The sequence below is a fragment of the Carlito syrichta genome, unplaced genomic scaffold, assembly GCF_000164805.1.
Source record: "Carlito syrichta isolate Samal-C Ts95f unplaced genomic scaffold, Tarsius_syrichta-2.0.1 Scaffold99398, whole genome shotgun sequence".
NCBI classification, from domain to species: domain Eukaryota; kingdom Metazoa; phylum Chordata; class Mammalia; order Primates; family Tarsiidae; genus Carlito; species Carlito syrichta.
In genome coordinates, this window is record NW_007043494.1 from 43873 (window position 1) to 69359 (window position 25487).

Below are 25487 nucleotides of genomic sequence, written 5' to 3' on the forward strand. Positions count from 1 at the left end.
TCACATAATTACCAAAAAATTCATGTTTCAGGAAAACACACTTAACCCTAACATGAACTCATGTCACTGATCACAAAGGCAGACCGTCAGGTATACAGAGGAGAGCCCCAGGGCGTGGCATTTACAACCGAGACCACAAGATGCCACGAGGGAACGGCCCACGGCAGACCCACATGCGGCGTTCTGCGTGAGCGCCTGTGGATTGTGATGGAGGGCATCATGTTGGAAGCTTGAGTTCAGGGTCGTGAGATGAAACACTCAAGTTTGCGGTCTCAGCGACAAAGACGAAGGTCAAGGGCAGAATGTCTGGGAAAGGAAAAGCCACTCGGGTCACTCAGTCAGTTGGCTCCTGGGAGCACACGACGTCAGGAGCCACCAAGCGACCGGCCCTATGACATATGGTGTCTGCGTCCAAGGAACTCCACCCGCGCGGCGTCTCCACAGCAGCCGCAGCCACATCAACGGCAGGTATTTCTGCTACATTTTAAATCCTCATTCAAAACGATCCCCTCCATTCCTATGTTGTTATGAGTACAAAACAGTTTGAAACAAAGAAACGTCTTTTCCTTGGCCAGAGAGCAGCTCCTGCAGTCATTCGCTCCTGGAAGAGAAAAAGAGGCTCCATGTCCCCCGACCGCACAGCCCGGCAGCCCGATGGCCCGCTCCCGCGAGGCAGAGGCCCACCCAGCCAGGAGCGCCTCCCGTGCGTCCTGCGAGAACGCCCCCGCCATGGACACGACCCAGGGCTGCTCACAGGGGGGCCACCCCAGGGTTCCCCCGGCGGAAGGCGCTGAAGAAGGCGCGAGCGGCGGCCCTCCTGCGTCTCTCCTCCTCGTCCTCGTCGTCAGACGCGTCCATGTCTGCTGAGTCACCGTCCTCCTCCTCCTCCTCCTCTTCCTCCTCCATCTCCTCATACTCATCGGGCCCCATCTCCTTGAAAGAGAAAGCAACCTCTGGGTGAGACGTGCACCCAACAGCCTCCACCGTCACTTAATGCACATTCTCACCCCTCCAAACTTCAGGCAGCCAGACTGCCTGGTGTGAGTTTCCACACAGGCCAACCCCGGTCCTGGAGTGCTCTGTATCACCTGCCGAACGACACTCGTTATGGCCGTGGGGTTGCTTTCTAATGGAAGATTCTTTTTAAACCTTGTATTTACTTGTGTTGGTAGAGATAAGGTCCTCCTGCCTCAGAGCAGCTGGGACCACAGGCCTGCACCACCTTGCCAGCTCAGTGTGGGTTTTGGTTTTTTTTGAGTCAGAGTCTCACTCTGTCGCCCAGGCTGGGGAGAAGGGGCACATTCATGGCCACCGCAGCCTCCACTTGCTGGGCTCAGGCGATCCTCCCTCCTTCAGCCTCCCGAGCAGCTGGAACCCCAGGTGTGCGCCACCATGCCCAGTTCATCTTTTGATTTATTGTCGAGGAGAGATCTTGCCAGCTTGCCTAGGTTGGTCTCGAACCCCTGGGCTCAGGCTTTTGCTCCTTTTGCCTCAGCCTCCCAAAGTGCTGGGATGACAGGCATGAGCCCCTGCGCCCGGCTCAGTGTGGTTTTAATGGCCAACACTTCACTGGGGCGACACTTACTCTGTATACAGCAGGTGGTAATTGAGACTCCAGCAGTAGGCCACCCTAACAGCTCAAGATAAAACTCTAGAAGCTGGCACAGGCGTGCTAAGTCCTCAAGACTTACTGGGCGCACACGGAGCGAGGGTGCCCTCTGCTGGCAGCAGCCACCAAGCGCTCGGCCGCAGACGCGTCACCTCATCAAACGCCAGCAGCCTCCACGTTTTAAAAGCATGCTTTAATTTTTCAGTGGTTCAGACAACAGCAGTCATTCACTGACTCAGGGTGGGTGTGGGCTGAGTTTCTGGGGGAGGTCCTCGGGGTGCTCTGGTGGGCCTCCCACAGCATACGGCCAGATGGTAGTGGGACCATGGTCCTCCAGGGCCTCTGCCTTCCTGGGTGGGACGCACAGCATCTGGAGGCTGAGGCCATGGGCTCCGGGCGCCCCTCCACCCCCTGTGGTGTTGACACAGCCTCTTCAACATGAGCTCACTTGGTGGCTCAGGACGCCAAAGACACGAGTCCCAGGAGAAACAGAATTCCAGGTGGAGGGCGCATTGCCTTTCTCCAACCCAGAAGCCACCGTGTCACTTGCCAGCTGGAAGCACATTCTGAGGATCACGGTAGAGAAAGGCAGCCTCTGCTTCCAGCCTCCCTCGTGGAGGCTCTCGGAACAGGCAGCAGCGACGCTGAACGAGCCGGCTCTGATACCCCTCGGACGGTCGACTCTGCCTAATCAAGTCCAGCCTCATTTGCTGCCAAGTTTGCGTCCACCAAGAGCAGCGGCTGGGCCGGACAGGGTGGTAACAGCCAGGAGGACCCGTGGGGCCTGTGGGATGTTTGGGGGCAGCAGAAGCCCTACCCCCCTCCAGGCTTCCATGGCCTTCCCTTGCCACGCACCAGGACCTCAGACCTCATCTCCAGCAGCTCTCTGGCCATGGCCTCCTCGGTGCACACAAACCAAACATGGTGCAAACACTCCACACCCAACTCCCTTCAGTCCTCCGTGCCTCAGCTTAAGTCACCAAGGCCTTTTCCACCATGGTTCCCTCCTGGAGCCACCCAACAGGACACTGCTGTCCCCTGGCTACCACGGGCGGCTGCCTCTCCCAGCTGGACTGTGAGCTCCACGCAGGGTTTCCTGGTGCAGCAGCGCTCAACACCATGTGCTGGGTGAGAACAGAGTTGTGTGGAAGGACTGTGTCACGTGCGAAACATGACATACTCATGTCCACAACTAGAGAATGTACACACTCTGAGGCGACTCACATGCCCCTCCATCTTTGTATTTCTGGATCTGTTGTCAGCCTAATGGATGAATACGTCACAATTCAGGAGGCGGCCCAAAAGGCAGGGAGCGGGAGGCTTAGGAAACTACAACATAGCATCCAGAAAGTGCGATTATCAATTATCTTAATGAAGCAGGAAGCTATTAAATCAAGGTGGCAAAGGAGAGCGGTTGTCAGAGCAGGCACCAGGCAGAGATGGAACAGCCCAGAAGGGAATGGTGAGCCTGGAGCCTCCACTGTGCCCCAGACGAGCCAGCCAGACCGACAGGCCAGCCCGGGAGACGCATGGCAGCCGCAAGCAGACTTAACTGGGCATTTGAGGGGTACGGGCATGAAGCAGGATGCCTGAAAAATGTCAGACGAAAAGGGAGCGGGCGATTCCACCTCCACAGCAAGAAGATGAATATTTACACAGGAAAGACAACAGGACGACCCTCTGCCCCCCTCCCCTCACCCCATGTGGACAAGAGAAGTCCAGAAATCTCATTTCTTTTCACTGATTTCTCATCCTTGAGAGAAAACATTTTCCACAAGACAGGTCAAGATTGTACATGTTTATTTGTGGTTAGGAGAGAACGAAAACTCTAGGCAAGAACATGGTTGGGATAGGGCTGCCTGGGTGACGGGCTCATCACTGGCACTTGAGGAGGGATTCGTCGGCGCATACTGTCACTGCCCCAGCGTGGACTTCAGTGTGGCAGCTGCTAACATAACCCGCAGAAGCCGGAGCTCTCTGGAGTTCTCGGTAGCTTCCAGCACTTCACAGGGGTCAGGGTATAGAAAAGTTGAGGAGCCCCGTCCTTGGGTGAAACCAACCTTGCACCCACCTAACAGAGACTAAAAGCAAGTTTCAAAGGATCAGGCTGACCCAAGTCACCCAGCCGCCTGCCAAAGGAACCTCAATGCTCTTAGAACTTTAGCAAAAAGAACATTATCAGAAGTAAAGTGGGGGATTTCATAACAAAAGAATCGCGGCACAAAGAAGACATAACAATCCTAGGTGTGTCTGCTTACGACCCCAGGGCTTCCAAGTACATGAAGCAAACCAGACAGAATTAAGGCGAAACAGACACAACTGGAATCGTGTTAGATTTCAACAGTCATCTCTCAATAGTTAATAGAACAAAGACCACAAAAAACAAATATATAACAGGCTTGAAAAACACTGTCAACCAATTTGATCTGTCATTTATAGAAATAATATTCCCCCAAATAGCACAATATACATTCTTTTCAAATACGCAAGGATCATTTTCTAAGACAGACCATAATGTTAGGTCACAAACATTTCAAAGTTGAAAATACAAAGCAAGTTCTCAAACCACAATAATATTAGAAATCAGTAACCAAAGACAACTGAAAACTCCCCAAATGTTTGGAAGTTAACACATTGCTAGAAAAGCCATAGATCAAAATTAAATTACAGAGGAAATCTAAGATGATTTTGAACCAAATGTTCATGAAAACCCAACATATCAAAATTTGTGAAATGCAGCTAAAACAGTGCTTAGAGAGGAGAAAGATCTAAAATTAATACTACTGCAAAAAGCTAGAAGAAACGCAAATTAAACCCAAAGTAAGAACAAGGAGAGAAATAAAAAAGGCGATTGCAGAAAGCAGTAAGATAGAGAATGAGTAAAGAGTCAAGAAAATCAGTGAAACCAATGGTTGTTCCTTGAAATGATCAATATGTATGATCCCCCTAGCTAAAGTGACGAACAAAAGACATACGTTACCAACACTAAGAACAAAAAAAGGATGTCTGACTATGCCCTTTAGCCATTAAAAGGATATCAAGAGAATATTGTCAATAGCTTTATGCCAATAAATTCAACATTTAGATGAAATGGACAAATTCCTTGAAAGGCACAAATTACCAAAACTGAAACAAGAAGAAAGAAAATATGAATATTAAAGAAATTCATATTTCAAAATCTTCCCACAAAAAGAACTAAAGCCCCAGACAACTTAACTGATGAATCATATGGAACATTCAAGGGTAAGATTTTACCACTCAGCCGGGCTCAGTGGCTCAGCCTGTAATCCCGCGCCTTTGGGAGGCTGAGGTGAGTGGATTGCCTGAGCCCACAGGTTCGAGACCCGCCTGGGCAGCGAGACCTCATCTCTACAATAAATCAAAAAAATTAGCCGGGCATGGTAGCGCGCGCCTGTAGATCCAGCTACTTGGAAGGCTGAGGCGGAAGGACTGTCGGAGCCCAGCAGGTCGAGGCTGCGGTGGCTGGGAGCAGCCACTGCACTCCAGTATGGGCAACGGAGTGAGACTCCAACTCAAAAAAAAAAAAAAAAAGATTTTACCACTCTCATATAGATCCTGGGCTAGTTGAAAACAAAGTAGCAAATTCGCAGTACTGGAAATACACAGTTCCTTATTTATGTTCTTATTTATTTGGGGGGAGCAAGGTTCATTCTATCACCTGAGCTAGAGAGCAGTGTGGTGAGATCATAGCTCACTGCAACCTGGAACTTCTGGGCTCAAAGGATCCTCCTGCCTCAGCCTCCTCAATTAGTTACAGGCATATGCCTGACGCCCAGCTCACTCTGAAAATTATTTTTTATAGAGACAAGGTCTCACTGTGTTGCCCAGGCTGGTTTTAAACTCCGGCCTCAAGCAACCCTCCCACCTCAGCCTCCCAAAGTTCTGAGGAGTGAGCCACTGTCTAGAAATACAGTTTCCGGTGTTCCACCACGGGGAAGGAAGATACGACTCCCCATCCCAATCCAGACTGTGGACCCTTTTCACCAGACACAGCCCCAGCATGAGGCCTCAAGTCTCCTTATCGTCTGCTCTTTCCAGCTGGAGCCAAGAATGTATCAGCTCTGGGTCAGATTAACATCACGTCCGTCTCCCAGACTTAACCCATCAGGGTGATTCTGGAGAACACTCTCTGAACATTCTGAGCCTACAACTCAACTGCATTCTGGGTATACCATTCCTGTTTTATTCCTGTTGTGTGACTGGAACGCCACGGCTTCCTTTGCTCACGCTTTAGACTCTAAGGTTGGGGGTGCTGTGAATACTTGGCACTGGGTGACCCGAAACATGAGATTTTAAAATAAATCTAGTTGACTTGAGAAACATCCTGGAGACTGCTGAAGCTAAATGACCTTAGTCATGATGTCTGCGGGATACTTGCTTATTTGACATCACACTGGGAGTTTCAGCCACATCCCTGTTAGCAACTGTGTTCCCCGACTTAGTGAAGTCAAGCTGCCTCTGACTGGTCTAGCATGGGAATTCCCACTGAGAAAGTGGGAGGAAGCCAAGTCCTCAAAGCAGGCCGAGTTTCTCGGCTGGAGAACACTGAGCCCTGCTGGCTTGTCTCTCTCTCAGCAGATTCACGGGGCCCCCAGGACGTGTCAGGGACACTCGTTCTAAGCCACTTCTCTGCCCGGTCCGCAGTACGAACCCTACAGTCACACGAGTCAGCACCAGAGAAAGACGACACTTACCAGCCGGGCGACAGACACCCTGAAGGTTGGGCAGGCCATGTGGAACCGGGGGATGGCCACGTTGAAGATTTTGTCTTTGAAGTAGAGGAAGTGGAAAGTGTAGTAGCCTTCCATGTATCCAGATGTCGTCGAGAACGTGGTGCAGCTTGTGTACTCATACACCCGACCTGGGCTGATGATGGGAAATTCACCTGCAGGGATGACAGTCACCGTGATCCCAAGCACCAGAGCCAGTTCGTCACAACAGCCCGTCACTCGTTCTCTGCAGGGTCATGCAAGCTACATACTGGTGAACGCAGGGTTTGAGGAGAAACTCTCACAGAAAATACAACAAGACATTAACAGCGATAGGACAAGGAGTGGGTATCTTATTTCTTTTAATATTTTAAAAAAATTCCCCAAATCCTTTAAATGTTGAAGGGGGAAATCATTTAATAAACAAATAGAAAGTTACATTTTCTTTTTCAAAGTGCTTTGAAGCACTGAAGACACAGCCTGTGTTTTTTTGTTGTTGTTGTTGTTGAGTCAGTTTCACTCTGTCACCCAGGCTGGAGTGCAGGGGCATGCTCAAGGCCACTGCAGCCTCGACCTGCTGGGCTCAGGCGATCCTTCCGCCTCAGCCTTCCAAGTAGCTGGAACCACAGGCACGTGCCATCATCCAGCTGATTTTTTTAATTTATTGTAGAGACGAGGTCTCACGATGTTGCTCAGGCTGGTCTTGAACCCCAGAGCTCAGGTAATTCTCTTGCCTCCACCTTCCAAAGTGCTGGGATGACGGGCATGAGCCACCGCACCCGGCAAGATATGAGTATTAAAAATGAACAGACACTAGTTCACACAGAGATGAGGGTGATCTAAATATTTTAAGAGTAGCAAGAAGCTGAAACATAAAGCTGTGGCGATGATCCTGGCACTCAGACTACACAACCCGGCAGTCGTGGGAGCATCCTCACAGCAGCGGACCCAAGGCAGAAAGAGAATTTCGGCCCTCATACAGCTCTCGGGCACAGTGGTCAAGTCCAGGAAACACTCAGGAAGCAATATGCAGGACATGAGTCTGTCAATGGCAACGAATTCAGAACCTTTAACCTGATTCTGCATGTGCTCGGACCTGGCAACAGGCACACGGTTTAACGTGTCCTTTCCCGGGGTACACGTTCCAACCCAAAGAATCAGCAGGCTCAGGGGCCAAGATCATCAGGGGTTTTGAAAAGCCAAATGACAACGGCAACTAACATGACTGCGAGCCACAAGCCGCGAAACTCGTGCCAATGTTTTTAACATTTGCCCCCCAACTTCAAAAAGATGGCCAGTAAGAAATTTACTTTCCACTTGCACTGTGCTTTCTGACCCACAGAATCTGAGGACAATGACCAGTTAAAAAAAGCCAAGAAGGAAGCAGGAGCCCAAGGTGAACCACGGAAAAGCCAATCGACCCCGGAACAACAGAGTTGCTGCCACTTTAGAAGCTCTCGTTGAAGGGACTGAACTGACAGCACGATGGCCTTGACACGTTACAGTTGTGATGCAAGTCCCACACCTCTTCCCAACAGCTACGGTAAAGGCCCGGCTCCAGGCGACCTACCCACAACTCCAGGCCCCTGAACCTCCTCCACATCACCCTTGGCATTCGTTATTCTCCAGTAGCGGCTGTCCAGCTGACAGGCCCTCTCGGGAAGCGCGTCCTTCGACATCTCGATCCTGGAAGAGGGGGCAGGTGGCAGAGACAAAAAACGTCACCAGTTACTGGACTTACACTTGGACTCCTTCCCAAATGACTGCTTCCCTCTCCTCTAGACATCTGCTGTCTCTTAGAACTCAATGAGACATAGAGGTGTTTCTGTTTTGAGCACGTCTCAATCCTAGGCAGGACCGAAGAACACAACTAAAACGACAGACGCTCATACACGTGTAACTGGACAAATCACAGGTTGCACACAATACCCAGACCCTAGATACATCCTGGTAAGTACAAATCACTAAAAAACTGCAGTATGCGTATGTGCATTTAAACATATACATACATACAGAGACATGCAATCAAATATATGAAAATATGTTTTGAAACAAAGTAGTCTCGATCCCTTAGAGCAACGAGTTATCTTTATGTCCTAGCAGAGAATATTTATAACTAAAGGGAATTTAAAATATGTTTCTTTTTCTTTTTTTTTTTTTTTTTTTTGTCAGAGTCTCACTCTGTTGCCTAAGCTAGAGTGCAGGGGCACACTCACAGCCACCATAGCCTCCACCTGCTGGGCTCAGGAGATCCTTCCGCCTCTGCCTTCCAAGTAGCTGGAACTATAGGAGCACTACCACGCCCAGCTTAATTTTTGATTTATTGTAGAGACAAGGTCTCACAAAGTTGTCCAGGTTGGTCTCGAACCCCTGAGCTCAGGCAATCCTCTTGCCTCTGCCACCCCAAGTCCTGGGATTATAGGTGTGAGCCACCATGCCTGGCAAATATCTGTTTCTTATTTAGTGAAACCCAATGCCTAATGCCATGCCCAACATACAAGATGCACTCAATACACAGTTATTAGGTTTTAACTGAATATAATGGCAGGCCAGATGAAATTTAAAAGCCGTCATTTATTTTTGGTGATCTGACAGCTTCTGGAATGCATTCCAACTCAGAGCCTTCATGGCCCACTTCCCAAGTTCAGGGCACAGTGCTTTATATGTACAACCACAAGTTGTTGGACTCAGAGGCGAACGTGAAGTCAGGATCCTTGGTGAGCACGACATCATAGACAAGTGTGCTCCTTCCTCAAACGTCAGCGGAAGCCTCCTTCAAGGTGTGTCTGAGCCGTGTCAAACAGAACGTCACACCCATCCACAGGACAGAGCTGGCTGGCAACTGGAAGGGCCACTGACAACGCTCACCTGATTCGGTACGTGAAGAAGTAGTGCGGGGGGTGCACAGAGCTGAGTTCTGGCAGAAACGACGTGGAGACGGAAACGGTGATGTCCCCAGTGGTGGCCACACACTCCGGATCATGAACATACCTAGGTATCAAAAACCCAAACACTTCAGAATCCACGAACTTCAGGTTTAAAAGGTTTAAAGGCGTCATGCAAAACGGCTTATACTCTAAGATCGAAAAGGTAAATTGTGTTTAAACAATACTTAGGTGCCGTCCTATTAGACTTGGAAGAAAGTTGGAAACAAACTAGAAAACCCTGGCAGCCCTGGTCAGTGGTGACAGCAATCCAGTTCAAGGACCAGGCTCAGGTCACGAACTGGTCACTAGTGTGGAAGCTAAAAAGGGCTCATCTCTGTTTTCAGGGTTAGGAAACTTGGGGAATCTGAAAACCCGGCCACACTTGCTGAACGGTGGCTCTGGCCATAAAAATGTGTTCGCGTGTTGTTCTCAGAAGCCTCTAACATACAGCAAGCCCCCTACACACAAAACAGTTCTGTTCTGAGTGTGCATTCCCAAGTCCATCTGGCTGTAAGTTCCACAAGGTCATAAGACTTCCCATGCTCCAGGACCTCGTCTTTGCTCTTCAGAGTGTCACGCCCACGGATGACCGATCCAGGTTGTGAGAACGAGCGGCGCCTGCCTTCTTTTTACCGGCTCCACCCTCTCAACTCTTTTCACTTTTGTTTTCGTCGTGATCACTTGGCTTCTTGGCAGTGCCAGTGACAACGTGACAGCTTTTACCATTGCTCTGGACATCCCGGACTTAAAATAAAGATGCTGCACTACCGTTCTCGCCACGGTCCTCTACAGTAAAGTAACACAAAAGCATGACCGCTTTGGACGTTGTGCACATGTGACAGTGGATGTCAGACATGGGAACTAACTTACACTACTGGACACGTGAATGCATGTCTGCATCCTTGGAAATTTACAACTTGGAGGTTCGTGTGTGTAGGGAACTGGCTGTATCATCAATCTGTCACTTCTGCCAGCCAGGCTACTGTGAGCCAGCACCATCTCTAATACTATCTACAATACCTGCGTGTTCCATCTGGAGAGGATAAACCATATTTGCAAAGAGTTAATAGTTACCGAGTTGCTATTCATAATAAACCTGTTAGCTGGCAAACAGCTTTCAGAAAAAAAACTTCCATGGCTACTATAAAGCCATAGTTTCTAAATTAAAATCAGATTTTCTTTTGATGCTTCAAGGTGGGAAAAATGCCAGTTTGTCTGAGCGTCTGGATGTTCTGGCTTTCAAGTGAGAACAGAGCACTGATGCTGAGGATACCAAGGGTGTTGCTGTTAGCCTTCCTGGGAAGCTGCATATCGGGTGTGCGGCTGATGGCTTTTTTCTGATTCACACACGTTTCGATCCAAAGTCCCACAGAAAATACCTGAATATTTGGTCTCTGATGATGGGGAAGCCACCCGACACCACGTTGTTGACGTAAGAAGTAAACCAGTCGGTGAAAGTAGCACCTACAAACCAGGAAGAGGAAAGAAAAGCAAAGTCATTTTTGTGCGCTCTACGCAGGAGATGACTATCACTTCCCCGCACGTCAAGACGTGCTACCAAGGCCAGAAAGCTCTCCAGGCGTGAGCCCACTAGGGCCTTAGCTGGTCAGTCTCTGCTGCCAACTCTTTCCCCCTCATTTCTGGGACTTCTTTCCCGCTCTTCCCCCAACTGTTGCTAGGGTGTCCGCCAACTATCTGCAAACTGGTTTTGTTTAACATGCATTGTTATGTCTTTGACTTTCAGACCTCAATTTGTTGTGACACAATCACAGCCTTCTACCTGTAACTTATGAATGCACAGAACAAAGGAGAGGCAGCTGTGGCTAGGAAGAAACCGCAGAGAAAACACCAGCCCATTCCCAGGAGACAGGGCAGCACCCAGTCCATCCTGGCTCAGGCCCAGGTTCTGGCAGACCCAGGCTTGGTCTGGAGGCCCACTGGGGCAGGGCATGTGGGTTCTGCATGTGAGGCCAGTCCCAGGTGGTCCTGCTGCACACCACTGATGCCCGAGCACAGCGGTCCGCCGGGACCCCAGTGACCAGCTCAGAGAAGGAAAGGAGGATGGAACCGTCCATCCAGACCACACACCTACCATCTAGGGACTGGACCAGTAACAAATGCTGACCTGAATCCTGCTGACCCTTTCTGGGGTGCTTAATGTAACCATCACACCTGAGTATTTACTGTTAATTCACCTTGGTGTCTGGTCCTTTAATCAATACCATTCAGTGACTTTCTTTGGAATCTGGCTTCAATTAACCAAGTTCCTACAGTCTGCCACCCTGAAAGTCAGACACTAAATTTATAGCACTTACTAATTATTCTATTCAGAGAATGACAGAAGATACAATTTGACTAGTATCTGAGGGTACAAGGCTTTAAGCCTCTAAAGGTATTGATTGAGAGAGGTGGTTCTCTTCTCCACTTCCATTAGTGGCTCGTTCTGACCCACTATTCATTAAAAGCTATTGTATTCAAAGATCACAGATAAGGCCAGCTGCAGTGGCTCAGGTCTGTAAGCCCAGCACTTTGGGAGGCTGATATGAGAGAACTGCTTGAGCCCAGGGGATCGACACCAGCCTGGGCAACACAGCAAGACCCTGTGTCTACAAAATTTTTTTTAAATTAAATTATCTAAGCATAGTGGTACGTGCCTGTAGTCCCAGCTACTCAGGAGGCTGGAGTGGGAGGATGACTTGAGCCCAGGAGTTTGAGGGTGTGGTGTGCTGTAATCACAGCACTGCACTCCAGCTGAGTGACGGAGGGAGGCCTGACTCCAAAGGGGGGGAAAAAAAAAGACTACTGCTCATCTACCCACTCTCTGAGCAAGATATTAAGGAATATCTTTAAAATTCATGGAAGGAATAATTTTATGTTTTTAGAACCAAATCTCTCTGAAGAATTTAAAAAATCATTTTGTATACTTCATGGAATAAAAATGTTACAGAAGTAAAAATAAAAATCTCATGGTTTGCATAGAAAGGAAATCGGCATGGCACATTTTAATGTACCTTAATTTATTACAATACCAGAATGTGCTCTTTAGGACGAGGATAGAATAGACAGCATCCACCACTAAGCCAACTGTACACAGACACCATCTTGTGTTACCAAGCATGCTAAGACAAGGCAGCCGGGCCGCACCAGGACACCGTCTCCACATCCTAGAGGGCTTGCCTCCCGGAGTAAGCTCCTTTCAGAGTTTGTCTGACTGTCCTGGGTTCTGTCCAGTGCTCACAGGAAGTGGCCTCCTCCTCTCTTCTCCCGGCACTAACTCCTACCTCATCTCTGCAGGGTCTCTACTCCTCTGCTTCCATCCACACCAGGGAGCTCCAGCTGCCGGGACAGTTGCCCCAGACCTCAGGCCCCTGTGGCCATGGCCGCCTTCCAGGCTGCGTGGATGAGCACAAGCCCAGAGAGAGAATTCCAGTTCCAATTACAGCCTAGGCCACTGGGGAGTCTCTGAAAGCACGTGCCATGCAAAATGCCAGCGAGGTAGTCTTGGAGGGTGCCTAGCCCAGAAACCAGGGACACGGGAGTTGGACTCTGCTGAACAGGGTGGATCTTACAGTTTTTCCTGGCCAACTGGTGAGGGCCGCCACCCAGCAGACCCAGAATGTGGACTGCAGAAGTACACAATGCTCAGCTCCAATGAGAAGACAGAACTAAACACAGTTGCCCGCATCGCAAGGGCCTGTCACCGTCACTGTGTGGGATGGTTAGTCGGTGTCTGTGATGCCATTAAAAAGCAGAACAAGCTGGGCACAGTGGCTCAGGCCTCTGGAGGCTGAGGCGAGTGGACTGCCTGAGCCTGCAGGCTCGAGATCCGCCTGGGCAACTTGGTGAGACCTCGTCTCTACAATAAACCAAAATTAGTCGGGTGTGGTAGTGCGTGCCTGTAGTTCTGGCCACTTAGAAGGCTGAGGCGGAAGGATCACCAGAGCCCAGCAGGTCAAGTCTGCGATGACCGTGAGTATGCCACTGCACTCCAGCCTGGACAGTAGAGCAGGACTCCGACTCAAAAAAAAAAAAAGGCAGAACAAGCTGGGCACAGTGGCTAATGCCTGTCATCCCAGCACTTTGGGAGGCTGAGGTGAGAGGATTACCTGAGCCCATGGGTTCCAGACCAGCCCAGGCAACTTGGCGAGACCTCATCTCTACAATAACTCAAAAAATTAGCTGGGCGTGGTGGCACGCGCTTATAGTTCTGGGTGCTTGGAAGGCTGAGATGAAAGGATCGCCTGTGCCCAGTAGGCAGAAGCTGCAATGAGCTGTGAGCGTGCCCATTACACTCCAGCCTGGGCAACAGAGGGAGACTCCGACTCAAAAAAAAAAAGATTCTGGAGAGGGCCAGGCTCGGCAGCTCGGCCTGTCATCCCAGTACTTTGAGAGGCCAAGGCGAGTGGACTGCCTGAGCCCAGAGGTTCGAGACCAGCCCAGGCCATTTGGCAAGACCTTGTCTCTACAATAAATCAAAAATTAGCCAGGTGTGGTAGCGCACACCTGTAGTTCTGGCTACTTGGAAGGCTGAGGTGGAAGGAACACTAGAGTCCAGCAGGCTGATGCTGGGGTGGCCATGAGCATGCCACTGCACTCCAGCCTAGGTGACAGAGGGAGACTCTGACTCAAAAAAAAGCAGAACAGTCCAGAAGCTTCTCTTAGGTGAGCAAAATCTAAGCAAGGCAAGCCTGATGAACAGCAGCAGAGCGAGCTCACTTGCTTACATGGGGAGGGTTCAAGCCAGCCAGCACGGCCCTCCGATGGTCAAAGAACGTGAGCCGAGCAGGAGCTGGGGTTGTGGGCATCACAGTCTCTGAGGTGACTCGTCAGCATCCCCATGCCACTGCAGTGGCACCAGCAGAGGAAAGGTGCCCACGTGTCTACACCTCCAGCTACATATGAACATGACTGAGGGCCGGTGACGCATGTGTCTAGGGCACCATATGCACATTCATGGCAGTTCTGGGCATGGCCTTGTCCTACAGAAGAGTCCTCAGAGCATAAGACCGTGTCAGGATGGGCTTTTTCCCAAACAGACAAAACTTCAAAGCGTGAGCTGCCCTCCCGGAGCCTGGACACAGGACTTCCCAACAGCAAGCCTGAGGAGCGTGAGCTCAGGCCACCAGCTGCTTGAGGGGCTGAGAGGTTCCCACCAAGAGGAAGGGAAAAAGAAAGATGTGTTCTTTCCTACCTATGATGAACATGTCAATAGCAGCTGGGTTTCGAGCCATTTGGTCCTAGGTGAGAAAAAGAATACAATTGAGAAAAACACACTGGACTTCACTTCTGCTATTCCTTACTTGTGTCTTTTCCCTGGAGACAAGGCAACACTGTGCAAACACAGTTGAGGTGAGAAGCTGCATGATTTATTACCCAGAAGGAAGGGTTTGGAGTTGAGGGTCGAGCACCTAACATTCTAGAGGTACTTTTCTCAGTAAACAAAGAGACCACGCCACCATCCTGCCCAGAGATAAAAGCCATGAACGTGCTCAAAAAAAAAAAAAAGTTAAAACCCATAGAAGCTCTTTAAACATTTAAAACATTATCTGAAGTCACACGTCTCAGATACCTATGAAAAGTATCTTCTATTTTAAATTCCTCTTTTAAGGAAAAAGTTCACACCCGGGCAAAGATGAAGGCAGAGGTCATAGCACTGAGGGGCCCTGGGGACTGGGAAGCAAAAACGAAGCCAGGCCCATGACAGAGCCACGTGGTTATGTTAAATCATAAAAGTCTCCCCAAAAGGAACTACATTTTTGGACATGTCAAATACCTACTGAAGAGAGTTTAAAAAGTTCCCACTGCACTCAGACCTTGAATCAAAGGATGTTCAAAAGCAAGATTTTTACAAAGTTAGAAACATCTATTGTAACTAATTACTCAACAAAGAGCTCCTCCTTGGCTTTCCTTAAACATAAAACGCCTAACACGATCTGCAGACACACTGGGTCGGGGTGTCCGGTGGTGAAACGGCATCATGCCATCATATCAGCCACTCCCACTCCAGGCAGACGCTCTACCCCAGCCCGCAGCCCTGAAGTCACACCCGCCCACGCCTGTGCAGCCGCAGGACACACCCGGCGGCCAGGCTCACGCACACGGCTACTCACGGGACACTGGTAGAAGACCTCGTTTCTGTTCCGGCCCTCTGCTGCTTCCACCGCGATGTACTGGCTCAAGCCAGTGTGGATGCAGAAGGTGAGCGGGAGGCAGAACTTCAGCCCCTGCCTCTGCTGGAAGCCTCCCGCAGCCGTGTCCACATCCAGCAGGTCTTCGGAGCGGTAGTGGTTGGACAGCGCCATGCTTCCCAGCAGCCTAGAGAGAATGCAGACGCGAAACATAGCGAGCTGCAGGCCTGACACACAGTGTGCGTGCCCTCCGGTGAAGGACAATTTCACACCCATGGCCTTGTAAGTACGGACTCACGGGACAATTCCACGCCAGGAATAACCCTAGCGCTGCAGCTTCTAAACAGTCACTTCAAAACTCCCTTAACTGGAAAGAAGATTCTGACTTAAATTAAAAATTCAATGTCCAAAATGTCTAAATGTCAGTGTTTTAAAAAGAAACAGTTTCACTGTTTCCAGGAAACTAGCTTGCCATGATCTACTGTTGTGTCCATGTTTTGCTAACCATGTACATTTGGCTAATTTAATGCTTAGAGGGGCACATTCTATGACACCTTTATCTTGATACAATCTTTAGTTTACCCTGTGCTGGCAGACAGTACAAATGTAAGTCAGCCTAAAACTTGCTCAGATTTTCACAAACTTGGAAGGCCTGGGGTATAAATTAATCTCACTACATATACAACAGGTGTCAAGGAGTTCCTTGGCGACATTCCTACCTGAAGCCTGACGACCAGGCCATGTGTAGGTGAAAATCCCTGGGTTGAAATGTATGACCTGTTTGCCCTTCAGTTCTGGGCAACTCTTTTTTAACAACTCTCTCTCCTGTTTGCTCTTGAAATATGACAATGTTTCAACTTCTCTTAGTTTCAGTTCTATAGGAAAATAGACTAGAAAAAAAAAAGGCAATAATTTAGGCTTATCTAGTCCTAACTAACTTCTAGTTCTTGCTTTTAAGTTTTTTTGGTAGAGACAAGGTCTTGCTATGTTGCCCAAGTTGGTCTCAAACTTCTGGGTTCAAGCAATCCTTCCACGTCTGCCTCCCAAAGTGCTGGGATTATAGGTATGAGCCACCACGCCTGGCCTTTCTTTTTAATTTTTAAAAATTTTCTGTATAGACAGAATTTCGCTGTGTTGCTCAGGCTGGTCTTGAACTCTTAGCCTCAAGCGATCGTCCTGCCTTGGCCTCCCAAAGCTCTGGGATCACAGGCATGAAGCACCGTGCTCAGCCTGACGTCTATTTCTGACCCATGCCCAATACTACCTTGTAATTACAATATGATCACCTCTGGGGGTCCTTGGACTTAACCCTGATCTGAAATTGTAACAGAGCCTCACACGATTCCTCATGCACAGAGGAACACCAGGTTCCAATGAGAACATGCGAAGTTCTCCTTGTAATTCTTACGAGCATTTCACGGGCACAATGTCTCTTAAGTAGCTCATTTCATCAGAGTTCAAAAGGAGCAGCCTCGCTCAAAGAGCCCAGCTTCTAAAACTGGGTGAGTTCTGATGGCGGCTGCATGGTCTACTTACTTTTACCAAAAAGTCCCACAGCCGGGCATGAAGGCCAGGAGGCTGAGGTGCTTGGGTCACAGGCATAAGCCACCGCACCCAGCCCATTTCAACTATAAGGCTATGTCGGTGGGGATGATGCTTTTATGAGACGTGTTGACTTGGGAAAGTCTAGTTCAAGCTGTGGGTTCTGCCATGGATTGCTCTAAGAAGGAGAAGGGGATTCCTCTACTTCCTCAGTGTGTAGAGGGCAACTACAAACACACGGGATTGACTCTTCTACAAAATAACTTGCACTGAGAACAGCCCCAAGGTAGCATGTCTCACCCCGGCACCACCAGCTTCTGTCCGTTGTGGATGCGGTAGGAGCAGCGGTAATCGTCGGGGAGTTTGCAGCCGATCTGGGCTTCCACCGCGTCCAGGTCCTCCTCTCGGGCGCCCTCTGCAGACGCAAAAAGAAGCAACCATGAGGAGGTGACCTTATGTCCAGGAGGAGGTGCGAGCTGCCACCTGCCAGTCAGAGACGCAGCCTTGGAGCGAGCCAGCTCTGTCCAGCACACACTGCGGAAATGCAGGAAATGGGAACACACTGGCACTCAGGCAAACATGGGAGGGCAGGAGCCAGTGAGAGCCATGGTGACTTTTTTTTTGAGTTGAAGTCTCACTCTGTCAATCACGGCCACTGCAGCCTCAACCTGCTGGACTCAGGCGATCCTTCCACCTCAGTCTTCCAAGTAGCTGGAACTATAGGCACATACCACCACACCCGGCTAATTTTTTGATTTATTGTAGAGACGAGGTCTCACCAATTTGCCAGCCTGGTCTCAAACCCCTGAGTTCAGGCAATCCTCTCATCTCGGCCTCCCAAAGTGCTGGAGTTATAGGCATGAGCCACTGTGCCTGGCCCACAGTGACTTTTTCACATTACAACACAAACCTCATGGCAGACCTCATTTTCTAAATCTAATATATTCACACTGCCTTGTTTATTTAAAAAACACAGCCCTCCAACAGTTCTCAAAACCAGCATCACCCAGGTTTTAGCATCCTCTCTTACTGGGAAGTATGAGACATAAGGAACAGGCACATGCTGTGAGAAGGTCGCTAACCCACCTCCTATCTGCATGCTTGCAAACCCACCACGTAGTCTAGCTTCAAAAAGCAGGAAGAAATGATAAATACCGAGGGAAGAGGTCTACATCCAACCACGGCCTGCCAGACTAAACCTGTCCTGAGTAATGACAACAACAAATCGGGTTTAAGAATCACAAATGAGCCGGGCTCAGTGGCTCAGCCTGTAATCCCACGCCTTTGAGAGGCTGAGGTGAGTGGATTGCCTGAGCCTGCGGGTTCGAGACCCGCCTGGGCAACTTGGCGAGACCTCATCTCTACAATAAATCAAACAATCAGCTGGGCGTGGTAGCGCATGCCTGTAATTCTGGCTACTCGGAAGGCTGAGGCGGAAGGATCGGCGGAGCCCAGCAGGCGAGGCTGCGGTGGCCGGGAGCGGCCACTGCACTCTAGTCTGGGCAACTGAGTAAGACTCCAACTCAAAAAAAAAAAAAAAAGAATCACAAATGAACATGTAAATAAATAAGACACGTGCACTGGAATCCCAGAAGAACACAATGAGGCGGAAGTAGCAATTGAAGAGACAACAGCCGAGAATTTTCCAAGATTGACGCAAACATCAAACTATGATTCAAGAAGCACTATAAACCCTGCAGAGAATAAGTACCAAAAAAAATCATTTTCTAGACACATCAGCAGAAAACTGAAAATCAAAGACAGAGGAATCTTGATAACAGTGGAGAGAGGACAAAAAGTATGGTGATCCCCTTCATAGGAACAACTGTGAAACTGACGGCCCCCACAGAGAAACAGAAGCCAGAGAAACAGACCTTCCAAGGAGTGGAGAAACCACTGCCTGCAAAAATGCTACGGCCAGTGAGCACGGCTTTCCACAGTGAAGAGGAAAGAACTACATTTAGATCAACCAAATCTGAGGCCCAGCAGCAGCAGTCCCTCGCGAAAGAACTCTGAGAGGGAATTTCTCGAGGGAGGGAACAGGGAGACACAGGGAGGGGCGAAGAGAACCAGGACAGGCAGGTCTAAGGTGGTGATGAGCACAGGAACAGCAGCGTCTTCAGGGATACCGAACACGTGAAAGGCAAAATCACAAAGGCAGGAGGGAGGACAGAGGGGAAGTATTTCAAGACTCTCTCATATCCAGGAAGTAGTAAATAACTCATTGACATTGGACTTTAATAAGCCAAAGAGGCATGTTTTAATCTCTAGCACAATCACTAAAAACAGAAAGGAGGCAGGAATGGAATAGCCCATAATTAAGAAGATTACAGAAAAGGGACAGTGAACAGGTGGGACACAGAAAAACAAACAAGCATGGTACATTAAAACGCACGTATCAATACTTCAAATATGAAGAGACAATAATTTAAAAAAAAGGCAAACTAGCAGGCCAGATAAAATAAAGCCCAGTTATACACAAGATGCACTGTCACGTGAATACAGAAACAAGGCCAGAGTGGCTCTGCTAAACCACAGGAAACGGCTTACAGGCCAAGGTCAGGCCAAGTCCTGGTTAGCACTCACAGAGGACTTTTCGTGATGAGGTTGACGTCTCTACACGGATGTCACACTCCCCGTCCTATGCACCTCACGGCACAGCTTCGAAGGGTGCATTTCTAATGATGGAACCAAAATGGGGAGAGACACACCACACTCACAGCGGCTACACGGATTTCTTGCTGCTGAGGCCACCCTGGCCTATCACTGCACCGTTTCCGCAGGTCAGAAGTCCAGGTGGGGCCCAAGCGGATCCGCTGCTCAGGCACGAGGGGCTGCCGTCCCGGCATCGCCTGGGGCTGTGCTCTCAGCATCTCATGCTTGAGACCCTCCTCCAAGCTGCAGGCTCCGAGGCCATCTGCCATTCTTTCCCATGTGTCCCTCTCCAGAGTCAAAAGGAGACACACACTGAATCTGACTTCTGAAAGGACCCAGTCCCTTTTAGGGGCTCATCTGATTCAGTAAGGCCCACGTAGGGTAATTCCTTTTTGATTAACAACTGACTCAAATTCAACTAATTTGGGACCCTAATTACATCTGCAAAGTCCCTTCAAATTTTCTATACACCATGACCTAATCGCAGAAGGAAAATCTACTGCATTCACAGTACCACCTGCACTCAAAGGAGAGACAGTTATACTAGGCATGTACACCAATGGACAGGGGCCATCTCAGAACTCTGCCTACCATGATGAGAGATTTTAGCACACCTCTCTCAGCAAGTAACAGAACAAGCAGACAAGAAAAAAAGCTATAGAGTGAGCATGCAAAGATCTGAACAAAGTTAACAAAATTTACCTAACTATATATACAAACTTTATGTTAATAAATGTGAGATTGCAGATGAAGTGGACAGTTTCCTAGAAAAAAACTTATCAAAACTGACGTAAGAATAAATAGAACGGCAATCCCCTCGGGTCCCCTCAGACTGTGGGAGCTTTTCTGTCCTCTCAATAAATACTGCTTTCTCAAAAAAAAAAAAAAAAAAAAAAAAAAAGAATAAATAGAAAATATGAACAGTCCTATATCTCATAAAGAAACCGAATCATTGACTTAAAACCCCCCTACAATGAAAACTCCAGGACTGAGGCTTTACTGGTGCAATCTACCAATCACTTAGGCAAACAACAAGACCAAGCTCACATAAGCTCTTCCAGGGAACAGAAAAAGCGGCGACACTTTCCCACTGGTCTGCAAGGCCAGCCCCATCTTGATACCAACACCTTATGAGAACACTGCAAGAAGGAAAATCACAGTCCATGCACTCTCATGAGCATAGGTGTGCAAGTCCCAATAAAATGTTAGGAAATCAAACTCAATACATAGAAAAAGCGTTTTCTATTACAAATAAGTTTGTTCCAGGAATATGAAGTTGGTTTAGCATTCAGAAAGTCAACCAACACGATTCACTGTGATAACAGAACAAAGGAGAAAATCATATGGGAATCAAAAGGCAGGCAAGGCAGTTGACAGACATTAAATTATCCACTTGAAACAAAAAGCAAACGCAGTCAGAGGGAATTTCTTCAATCTGACACAGAAAACGTACAGCAGCGTCCTGTTTAAAGGTGAAGTGTTGGCAGCTTTCCTTCCACCATCAGAAAGAAAGGGATGTCCACCGACCTACCGCCATGTCTACCCAACACCATACCAAGGAGGCTAGCCAATAAAGCAAGAAAAAGAAATCAGTGACAACGAAGACTGGAAAGCTGGAAGCACAACTGCCATCATTTTACATCCCCAGGGAAATGCAATGAGATCAGTGATTTCTTATCCCATAAAACTTTTGCAAATTAAATGGAGGAATACTCAAGAAATACTCAGCTTGGTGCCTTGCTTGGTGCTTAATAAAAAAACAGCAATTGTAAGGCTTACCTATTTTTCTTATCTCCACCAAATGCCTATTTTCATAATTATTTTCCCCTTAAATTATTTAACCCCACATACCAGGCAAACAGTACTATTCTTTTCTGCTAAGAAAATAAGCTATTTGAAATATCCATCAAGAATTCTTTCCTTCAAAGCTCTACTCTACACTCTGCCAATCATTATTTCTCCTTCCTTCTAGCAATTCTGTTTTAAGCAGATTGTCATGCACCCACAATGTGTATACAAGTGATATTTGCATAGGAATTTACAGAGGAAATATAAAATGCAAAAGAAATGCTGTGTCAAGAGAGGTCTTAGTTCTAGAGGAAGGAAAACATTTGAGGGGAACTGACTCTGCTTCTAACTTAGCAAAACCAGCATCAATACAACGCCTTTCAGGAGAGAAATCTGACAAAACATGGCAGATAAAGCAGATACACAGCAATACGAGGGGGAACCCTCCCCCCTAACTGGAATTTATTTAGAAAAAATCGTGTACTTTTTCTTCCATGTTTAAACTTCAGTCACCTTCAAAGTCCTCTGTGTTTGATGCGACACACCTATTGACACACACTTCCCACTGCTCAAAAGAGTTTTTGAGCTTGTAGTTTTGATGCCTTTTAGGGCTTCTGCCGTTTCTGTTTCACCTCTTCCACATCAGAAAAATGTTTCCTTCTGAGGACTTTTTTCATTCGTGGAATTTTTTTAGAAAAAGCTGCTTGGGGCGAGATGGGGTGAATAGGAAGGGCGGGGCATGGAGGTCATGCCGTTTGGGGTCCAAAACTGCTGAACGCTCAGCTTGGTGTGGGCAGGTGCTCTTGTAAATCACCCATCATGAAATGGGAAATCACAGTGAAAGAATCTCCAAGAAAATTCACTGAAGCCAAACGCAGCCTCTCACAATGCTAGCTGGTCCACAGATGCCAGTGGGTACCTAGAACACTTACTTACCAGGAGAAGTCTAGACTACAAGGGTCCACTCTCCAAAAATAATTCCACTTTTAGTGGGGAGGGTCCTCCTTGTACATCTGCAGTCAATCCATGCATGTTCATGGAGATAGTTAACAAATTAAAGGAATGGGAATAGTTTAATATTTCTTACCTAAATCAGACAATTACAGTGTAATACAAAGAGCAGATTCTGGGGTCAAATAGGCCTCAGTTCAAATCTTTGTTTCACTACTCTGTCCCATCAAAGTAAAGATAAAAGTTTTCCTTACTCTATTAGGTAGCTCTTACATTCTTAAAGACCAAGCAAACATCTACTTGTACTAAAAACAGGAGAAAATGTTGATATGATAGCCAAAGTTTCTCAATCAAAAAAAGTATTTTAAGCCAGGCGCAGTGGCTCACGCCTGTAATCCTGGCACTTTGGGAGCCTTGAGCCCAGGAGTTTGAGACCAACCTGGACAACATAGCGAGATCTCGTCTCTACAAGAAAAAAAAATTAGCTGGTCATGGTGGTGTGAGATTATAATTCCAGCTACTCTGAAGGCTGAGGCAAAAGGATCTCCTGAGGCCAGGTTGTTGAGGCTGCAGTGAGCCACGATCACACCACTATTCTCCAACCTGGAGACCCTGACTTAAAAAATAGACCACTATTCTCCAGAATGAGACCCCAACTCAAAAAGTAAAGAAGTATTTTAAAAGAACTCATATCAGTTGTTCTCAAGCAATCTTGGCCTTCTTCATTTCTTTACGTAAAAGTCAGGATAAAGGAGTACTGCTCTCCTTCTGGGAAACAGCCCGAAACGGCATGGAAGTAGGCCACGCCCTAGAGCAAGAGGCCTTGGAGCAGCACTGGTGAGCCACTTCTTTGCCAGACAGGAACTTACAGACGAGTTGAACTAACATGGCTACACAGACCACAGAGTCAAAGCTATCCATGCTGACCTGGCAGAGCTAAGAGTAACGAAGACGGGATGGGGAACCCTGCACTCCCAGTACCTTTCAGAGACAGCACCATCCGCGGACACCTGGGCTCCAGGTATTTCTTGAGGTCATCCCAGGCCTTCTTGATGGCAGCGTAGTGGTCAATGTATCTTCCCACATCGGAGTAAGTGTCTATGAAGAGGGACTTCCAACACTGGTTCTTCTGGGTCTTCTCTTCCCTGTTAGATTAAAGACACGAAGTGGACATCTTTTGAAGTGATGTTATCCGCGTGTGTTCAAAGCAGCATGCTGGGAACTGGTCTCATGTTTGCCTTCCTTTTCATGTGTCTCTGTCACAAAGGAAGACCAGGCAGCAAAAGCTGACACAGCAGCCAACACTTAACAGAAGGTACTGCTGGCATGGTGGGGCATGAGTTACTTATCTTCTGACTGCTGATTTGTTTCTAAATTTCCTAACCCTTAATAATACATAGTCTGAGCACGACATGGGGTAAAAATTTCAACTGACTCTTAAAGGTCTGCCAAGTGTAAAACTGTAAAGGCGACACATAGGCTGTTCTCTGTGAGAGTACTTGGACTCTAGCGACACAGCAAAATTAATTCAACATGCACCTCCCCAAATTAGTTGAGAATCATAAAAGTACTGACATGACTTGACATTTCTGTCTGGTGTGAGTTGCCAAACATTTACCACATGTCCACTTAGCCGTTGAGGACATCAAGAAACAAGGCCTTTTCTTTGCCTTCAAAACATGGATAGTCTAACCAGGAAGAAAGAGTGAGGCGTCGGCTGGAGAGTTAGCAGTTACAGAGGACAGGGCAGTGAGGGCCTTGGAGGACAACACTCATGAGCTTGGACTTCACCTGTGAGGGGAGGGAGGCAGAAGGGCTTGTTTGGGAGAGTGGGAAGAACAGAGTGGGGGCTGTGGCTTCCAGGTAGATCTAAGAGTGTGAACCAGATGCATGGAGATACATGGTGGGGGGGGGTAGTCTGCAGGAGTCCTGGGAAGGGAGGACGAGCAGAATTACCACCATGGCAACTGGATGAACAGAGACTCAAGAAGCACACAGAAGCCAGAAGCTAAATCAGAGAGGCCTGGTCACTGAATAAATGCAGGAGGAGGGAGAGAGAGACAGAAAGTAAGAGACAAAGAGACAGAGAGAGAGATATAGAGAGAGAGTGAGAGAGTATGAGAGACAGAGTGAGAAAGTGAGAGAGACAGATAGACAGAGACAGACAGAGAGAGAGAAAGAGAGAGCACGTGAGCGCAAGCGATATCTAGGGTGATTTCTGATCCTGGCTCAGCTGCCCAGGGGTCGGTGCTCACAAACACTAGGACCTCAGAAGCACAGCTTTAGGAGTGGGGAATAGATAGATTCCGTGTTTTTTCGGGGGGGGACACCTTTTCATTAATAGCGAGTACAATACATACATCGATTAACACAACTAAAAAGCACCAGAGAACTCATCATGAAAAGCTAGTCTGCTGCCCTAAGCCCACCCCCCAGAGGAGACCCTCAGTGATTTCTAGGGGCAGTCTCTATGTGTCTAACATTTAAGCCTCCTGTTCTTGAACTGTCCGTTTTACACATGTCCACTGACACCCCGAAGTGAAAGACGGAGGCACAGCAACCCTAAACGCCCTCCTGCTCCTCACCCCCTCCCCACCTCCTGGCGCGGGCTGCAGGGGATTCACAGCCCTAAAGGGGACCCTTAACCCCCCACTGCAGCTTTGCCAGCCTTAGTCACCCCGACTCCCCCGCCTGAGGTGTTCGTATTCCCTCCTTCCTCTCACTGCTCCCAACTCCCACCTCCCGCCCCCTGTTCTTTGGCAAGGGTGAGCCCGCCGGCGGAGAGGCCCAGCCACAGCCGCGCAACAAGTGGAGACTGGGGGGGACGGCCCAGTGCTGGGAGCACACAGTGGTCGCCCTGAGCGGCACGTGGTGCGCGGGAGCAGCGGGCCGAGGACCGAGCTGAGGGGACACCACAGACATGCGGGCACAGAGAGCCGCCAGGGCGAGAGAGAGGAAGGCGGGCGAGGAGCGCGCCTGGGGCTCGGCGGCTGCACACTCACTCAGAGATGAGCCAGTGCTTCTTGCAGTGTCGTCTCCACAGCGGGTCATGGCTGGACAGCTGGCTGAGCCTTCGACTGACGGAGCAGCAACTGGCACGGCCAGGTCCATGGTCAGCGAGAGATGGGAAGACAAGGGAAAGCCAAAAGGGAAACGG

General features: G+C 48.6%; 1 protein-coding gene across 1 annotated transcript; it reads right to left on the reverse strand.

Moving 5' to 3' along the window:
* On the reverse strand, window positions 1–25487 carry FBXO3 (F-box protein 3; the record flags this gene model as incomplete). Its single annotated transcript, XM_021715179.1, has 11 exons — window positions 1–601; window positions 755–933; window positions 6325–6515; window positions 7910–8025; window positions 9208–9330; window positions 10646–10730; window positions 14458–14503; window positions 15377–15581; window positions 17237–17351; window positions 23312–23475; window positions 25333–25487. Coding segments are annotated over 11 exons (1389 nt in total), but the record flags the coding sequence as incomplete, so codon positions are not given.